General features: G+C 35.0%; 1 protein-coding gene across 1 annotated transcript; it reads left to right on the forward strand.

Annotated features, from left to right (window-relative positions):
• The first annotated feature begins 1,306 nt into the window (after positions 1–1,306).
• Positions 1,307–7,258, forward strand: LOC145576395 (uncharacterized). Its single transcript, XM_081634163.1, has 7 exons — positions 1,307–1,738; positions 3,707–3,884; positions 4,845–4,942; positions 5,071–5,167; positions 5,673–5,758; positions 5,842–5,917; positions 6,924–7,258. The coding sequence occupies exons 1-6, from the start codon at positions 1,514–1,516 to the stop codon at positions 5,893–5,895; spliced, it is 738 nt and encodes a 245-aa protein (XP_081490289.1). The 5' UTR covers positions 1,307–1,513; the 3' UTR covers positions 5,896–5,917; positions 6,924–7,258.
• Positions 7,259–7,644: the final 386 nt, after the last annotated feature.

Genomic DNA, 7,644 nt, shown 5'->3' on the forward strand with positions numbered 1-7,644 from the left:
ACAACCATGACAACAACAAAGGTAGAGCTACTACTGCTGCATTTTTCACTGAAATCACTACTACAAACTATAATTAAACCATCATTAACAAATGAGCTTCTTAAACCTAAAAAAAGACCTAACCCCACAATATAATCCCACCAACCTAGATTAAACCCCAAAAAAGGACCATTCACATCCCTGCCTAGTACTACCTCCTAGTACTACTCCCTTCACCTCATCAACAACACTATAGTGAAAAATTCCCAAGAGAAGATCAAGGTCAACATGAGTTTCTTATCACTGTTGTTCTCTTACATCTCAAAGAGGGTTTCAGTCGTGGCAATCCCCATCTCTTCAACCTCGTCAACCAATTTTCCTGTTTAGCCTTCAACTTCCGCACCTTTTCCTTCAGCAGCTCAATTTTGTCCTCCAACTCCATGATAAATGAGTTCTTATCAACTATCCGTGCTTGTAGATCACGAATATCATCAACCCATTTGAAGAATCCGCATGTCCTCTATTCCTAGTAAAAAAATTAATTAATTTCCTAATCAAACAACACAATAATCCCACCAATTATAATTAAAGAACAAATTGAAAGGAGGGATTTTACCGGCCAATAAGAACAACCATAAAAGCGCTTTCCTTGGGTGGGACCGTCGTGCTTCACCGTCCTCAAAGACGCAACCTCATCGTGATAGCAGTAAACAGGGAAAGAGGAGACCTTGATTTCTTGGACTTCGAAGATGAGCCATGGGAGTGTTGACTTGCCATTGCTAGCTAAATTCTGAAGCTTTGAGAAATTGCAGAGAGGAAGAAGAAAGATGGAAAGAATTTAATGGGGGGGGGTGGCTGGCCTTTTAAACGAGATTGAAGAGCACATGTTAGGGTAAAATTAATGGCGCTCAACCAACTGTATTTAGTGTATTTACCTACTAAAAAAAAGAAAATATAATTAACCGGTCATTAAATGAAAAAGACTGGTTTTAAGAATATCAGGGTAAAAGGTGGGATTATTGTGGGAATTCGAAAAGGTGGGATTGTTTTGAGAAAAAAATCTAAAGGTGGGAGTATTGGTTTTCAATTTTCCTATAGGAAATAATGAAAATTTTATTATTTTCATATTTTATTTTAAATCTACCATATAGATATTCCTCATCATTAAATAATTATTTCGTATAATGAATATGTTTTCTTAATGTGTGCCATGGGCACACGTTAGAAAAACCGAGTCTAATAAAAATTAGACTCGGTTACAATTCGTATTCGTATAAAGAGTTCGCTTACTAGAAGAGTCGAAGTCAAAAACGTTTTCCAACAACTTCTTGAAGTATTTGGTTAACTTTTCCCGGAGAAAGAAAAATCTAGAATAATCGCCCTATTCTTTTCCTTCTTCCTCCTTACACTACCAATTATTCTCTCCCCCCTTCAAATTATCCCCAATTTCCAAACCCTAATTTTCCAAACCCTAAATTAATCCCGCACTATTCTTAATTCACATTCAATAGTTCCTGCAATTCAAATTCAGGCGATGTCGACGGCACCTTCATCGTCATCTGCGTCAATTTCTTCGCAGTTTACATATTCAAATGGATCGTATTTTCCGACGCCGTTTCATCTCCAACAAACTCAATACGCTGCGCCGCCGCAACCGCCGCTTCCTGCCGCCGTCCCCGTCATTCCTACCGCTGCTCCCATCGCCCCTTCAGCGTATCCTGCCGCACCAGGGGTTTACACGCTCCCCCAATTTCAGCAGGTTGTTAAAGATTTTGATTTCAATCTTTTTTTTCTTGTGAAATTTTGGTGATTTTGCATTGGTTTTGTTGTTAGTTTTTAGATATTATGCTAAATTGATAGGTTTTAAAGCTCTATTGTTGTTTAAAAATTGAAATTTGATGAATTGTTCGGTGTTGAATGTTGTGGGTAGTTGATATTTTATGGAACTGGAACTGATTAGGGTTAGGATGTAATGTTAGGTTGTTTCGGATGGTGGTTATTTGTATTACGAAATGCGTAATTGACGGGTTACTAAGTTTTTTTCGAGTAATTGTTGATTTCTTAGTCGAGGCGGATGGAAGAAAGAATAGATGTTAGAAAAGATTGAATATTTGAGGAAAGAAAAGGAGTTAGAGTTCGGTCACACCATCTTTTTCAACAAAAACATTAACATAGGAAGTGATCCTGTATGGATTTGCTGTAATTAACTATGACGGCTTGCTTGAAGTGCTTTGTGTTAAACATGGAAAGTCTTTTGTTGTTAGCAGGTTACGTTTGTCTCTGGTCAACACACCTGAGTTTTATTGATTCCAAATATATTAGGCTATTTCTGATTCTTGCTTTTTTAAACCAAATGCCGAAACAATTATTTCCTAATCCACTGTATAATATGTGGTTGTCAAACCATTACTGAAACCAATTTATTGAGTAATTTATTTTACACTCCTTGGGTTAGGCAGCTTTGCTGCATCCAAATTATCCAACCTTCCCACTGGCACAACAAAAATAGAGAGGTTTTAGGGGCAGAGAGGGGCCGAGGGGGTGGATTGCTGCATTGTTTACCATCATTATGTTAAACTCTGCCTTGCTGCTGTCTTCCCACTGCCACCTTTAATTTCACCTAGCCAATCTTCTCAGCTATTAACTGTGCCATCCTAACGTTCAATATAGGAGTTCTGTATGCTTTGAATATTTGCATGGTTGGAAAGATATGTGTTGTTAATTGTTATGTATTAAGTAGAAGTTGAAATGGACAAAAGTACAAGAATACGGGTATCCTAGCAATAGCTTTAACAATGGATGTAAGCTAACATCTTATTTTGAGGTTATAATCAGTCTGGTCACAATAGAGTTGTTTGGTTGTTATATGAACTCATAAATTTGGGTTAGGTAATATTAAAGAAATGTGGGGATTATGAATTTTTTTTTTTAAAATAATAATTATGGTGGAATGAAGAGCTGAACCTTATTGGAAACGAATGAATTACCTTTTTAAAGAATACTCTTTTGTTCTTATTCCTAATTCCAAATGCATACCACTTGTGTTTCTAAATGACTTTTTTGTCTTTCTGGTGAGAAATTGGAGTTGCCTTCTGACTGATTGAGCTCTTAAAAAGGCAATACTAAAGTAGTTTTAAGAGCTTTTCTTAAGACTTTTTAGTTGACCATGTATAGGTATATGTTATTTATGTGCTTTGAATGGGATACCAATTTTGGAGTGGATTCAAGGGATGAGAGTAAATATAAATGGTATACTCTTTAATGTGGAATTATGGATGTAATGTCATCATGTCCATGCCATTGATTTAAATTATTAGATGTTGTATCATAAAAATTGAAATTTGGCGTGGCTTCCTTTCCTCTTTCTTCTTCTATTGTAACTTCCTATAGAGAAGTTGTGAAATGGTGGATTGGAAAGCCAACCTTTCCTTTTTTAACGGTAAGATAAGATAGATTGAAAAGTTTTGTATGTTTGGGTGGTTCAATCACTCCATTTGGCGACTTTGTTAGCCATGTGTTACGATGCTTTCTGCCTGGTACATTATTTTTGTGGAGCGATGTCAAAGGGGATCAATACCTCATTCTGGTTTTATTATTTTAAACTTATAGCAAACAAACCATGGTTGTCTTTTGCTGCACTGGTGGAGAATCATTGGGATATTATGTTTATAGTATCATTACTTTTGTCACTGTATTTTATTGATGATGTTATTGTTTTCTATTACAGGCACAACAATTATTTCAAAAGGATGCACAAACTATCACTCCTGAAGCTCTAGAGAGTGTCAAAGCAGCTCTTGCAAGCAGTGACATTGAACATAAAGCGGAAACCAAGAAGAAAGCAGTACCTCGTAGAGCTGCTGGTCAGGCATGGGAGGATCCAACACTTGCCGAGTGGCCAGAAAGTATGTTTATTCTTTTCCTTTTGTGATATATACCCTGTATTGGTATAGTTGTATGTTTCTTGGAATCTTGCTTTGGCGCTACCAACCTGTGAATACTTTAATCTCTTTTGATTATAATAACATAGAATTATTGTTGCTATGTCATAAAGAAGTATTTTCTCCAACTTTGCATCAGTGCCTCACCCTCAGACTATTAACCCTCTGAAATTTGGTAGCCCTTGCATTCTGATCTGGACCTGTACACTAATGAATCTTATGCTTATTTGGTTTCTGACTTGTGCATATTTTGGATGTGTTGTCCACAAAATATTACAACAAAAGAGTACTGTCAGCTGGAGACAGCCAAATCTGTTGAATAAAAGTTCAGACCATCTTGTAAGCTGATTTGTTGTCACAATTGTAATTGCATGTAGCTAGTATGTAATTATCTCTCACATTGTTTTCACCAACTTGCCTACATCTCTTTCTTTTGATGTTTTTCTGTATCCTTAACGGTGAGGATTCATTGTACTTTAGTACCTTTTCTTGCTTAGATTATCATCTATTAGAGTCATTTAAGAGCTGTATATTGGTGTGTTAACCAGGCAACAGCTGGGAATTAAACATGGTAGTCTGAAGCTGAGTGATGGTGAGTAAATTCCTGTAAATGCTACAGAGTTCTTGATGTAGCCAGTTCGATTGATGTCCAAAAAATTGGTTCTTTTTATTTCTTCTTCCACAGGAAATTTAGGTTCATTCATTGCTGTCACAAGACTATCTTTTGCAGTTTTGCTTGATTGGGTAAATGTGATATTTCAGACTTCTTTGGTAATAGAGTAATCGTGCAAGGTCTGTGTATTCCAAGAAATCCAGAATTTTGAGTTCTTGTATTGCTAATTTGTCTTTGTGTCTCATGTATGCATTTATGTTCCTCATGCTGCTGTATTTGAGTTTTGGCGCTGACTGATTTGTATTTTTCAGATGACTATCGCCTATTTTGTGGCGACCTTGGAAATGAGGTGAATGATGATGTCTTATCAAAAGCATTTTCACGCTTTCCTTCCTTTAACATGGCCAAAGTAAGTTACTGTGTTTTGTGGATTGTCTGATTTTTCCCATTCCCTTGTTTGGGAAATTTAACTGGGTTATTATTATTATTATTAATTTTATTTATTTATTTATTTATTTTTAAATATTTTTTTTATAGGTGGTTAGAGATAAACGGACTGGTAAGACTAAGGGTTATGGATTTGTGAGCTTTGCCAACCCTACAGATCTTGCCGCCGCTCTAAAAGAAATGAATGGTATGTATATCTATATCTAAAATGATGATGTGGTGTTGACTGTCTTTCACTCTGTATATATCTTAGCCTATTCATAGAACACCTAGTCAATTGCGTGATTGCCTGTTTTAAGTTTTTCATCAGTTACATACAATTAGTTTGTCAAATAATTTTTTCATTACTTCCCATTCTTTGCCACCCACTGTGCCTGTTGCTAGAAGTTATGGCCTTGCTGCCAACTTACAATGGGTTTATTTGAAACCATTACTTGTTTTGTTTGGCTGAATTGCATAATTGTGTGATCATTGCATTCGATTCCCAGATATGCTGTGGGTTTGGTCAGGTAGTAACATATTGTCTATACAGAGTGATGCACTCTGTTTCTTGCCAATAATAGAATTGTATTAGTAGGAAGTAGTTTGGAACTGTAACTAATTGATTCTTAGCTCTCCCTTGCCAGTTTGTATATTGTTTATGGAATCTGTGCCACACATTTTTATTTTTTTATAAAATCCCTGTTTGGCAGGTAAATATGTTGGAAACCGGCCAATTAAACTACGCAAAAGCAACTGGAAGGAGAGAATAGATCAGGAGGCTTTGGAAAGGCAAAAGGTAGTGTTGAATACCTAAATGTTAAGCATTCTGCATTTGGCATTATTTACTATTACTAACTTTAACTATAATTTATGTTACAGCACCAATCCTACAAGAAGCCTAAGCTGGCTAAGAAGAGTGTATTGCACAAGTGACTACAAGCAGTATTTTGATGTAGTAAGTTGCTTCTTTTTACTGTTGCTTTGGGATATCTTACCAACTAGTATTTGAACAAAATAAATATTGTTACATTGCTTATTTTATTATAATATGAAGTACTTTGTAAGTTCAAAGTTCTTTGGTCTCTCCATGTTCTGTAGTCTACTTCATTTACAATAACTTTGCTTCTATACCAGATCTTGTCATGTTTATAATCAATTTAAATTGAATGCCATCATGTCAATTTCAGATTCTAACATCCATTGAAGTACTAAGTGGTCGTGTGTAAGCTTTCTCGGTAGGTTAATACTCTTAATAGACAAGATTGTTGTCCTTGATTATCTAGTTTTTGTTACTGATGATCCTAAGCCAAATTTTAAGCTAAAATGATAAGCAAAATCAGTATGATCAGTATTGGTTAGATCTAAACTCGCAGGGCCGAAAATAGTATTTTCGTTTTTTAATAGCAGTCTCAATTTACCCAAAAAAACTTGTCCTTCAATTGAAGTTTTGTTTTGTCATCTAATTTTTATTATTAAACTCTATTATCCTATATTTTTTCGCTCCTTAAACATTGCACTATTTTTAACTTTAAGGAAGTTTCACAAATATTGCATCTTGCCCATTTTAGAAAAACAAGTACCCAATTTATGATTGCAATCAAATGGGCAAGTTTGTATTTTTTCATCTCTCTCTCTCTCTCTCTCTCTCTCTCTTCTTCCACTACCTAGAATATATATTTATCTTCAACATGTGCAAAAGACAAACAAGACTTTAATTTGGGGATGGAGAGAGTATGACCAATTTTGATTAATAAATACTAAGCCAACTTGCTATAACAATTTCATGACTTAGGGTGTGTTCTTTTCACTTTAATAACACAAGTTTTATGCCCAATAAGTTCAAATAAGTTCCAATCAGTTTCTTCATGAGGTATGATAAAGTACCAATTAAGTCTGATATGTAGTTATGTTTGAATACGACTTTGCTTGCATGCTAATGTGCATTCTTTCTTGCTTTGCAGACAACTGATGTCGATTGAAATTTGAGGAACCCTGATGTTCCTATGATTGGTTGGATATGATATTAACAACTGGTCTATGGATACCAAAAGAAGAGCAAGAGTCCTGTATTTTATATCTTGGTTTATTTGAATATATATGTTATGGATCTTGCATTTGAAATGATATAGAAATTGCCTGTTACGGTGATTGTCTGATTGACTCCTACAATTCATAGTCTGAACTTTTAAAGCTCAATTTTCAATGCTAATACTATGCTTGAATATTGTAGAATATCATTTTCTTGTCTGCCATTCAATAGTAATTACTTTTACAATATTGAAAGACCATTTTAATAGATTTGTTTATCTACTACTCTGAACATATTTAGTGTTGGAAAAGGGATTTGTTGTTGTTGTTGTTGTTGTTGTTGTTGTTGACTTGTGTGTGAACGTGTTTGCTTGTGTGTGCAAGGATTATTGCTTGTTTTTTAAAAGAAGCAGAGGAAGTATATTAGGAAGCTTTTTACATTGCATCAAATAATTGCTGGTCCAATTTTGAAATGTTAAAAAATTAATTCTGGTCACTGTCTCATGACAAGGCAAATCATCATCTATTGTTGTACTTGGTAATTTTTTTGGCTAGTGATTCTATCGTGAATTGTCAAGTCCACTTAACAACTCGAGGAAAAACTATACATCCATGAAAGCCGTTCTTTTTTTTTTTTTTTTTTTTTTTTTGGAC

Source organism: Chenopodium album, chromosome 13, assembly GCF_948465745.1.
Source record: "Chenopodium album chromosome 13, dcCheAlbu1.1, whole genome shotgun sequence".
Lineage (NCBI taxonomy): Eukaryota > Viridiplantae > Streptophyta > Magnoliopsida > Caryophyllales > Amaranthaceae > Chenopodium > Chenopodium album.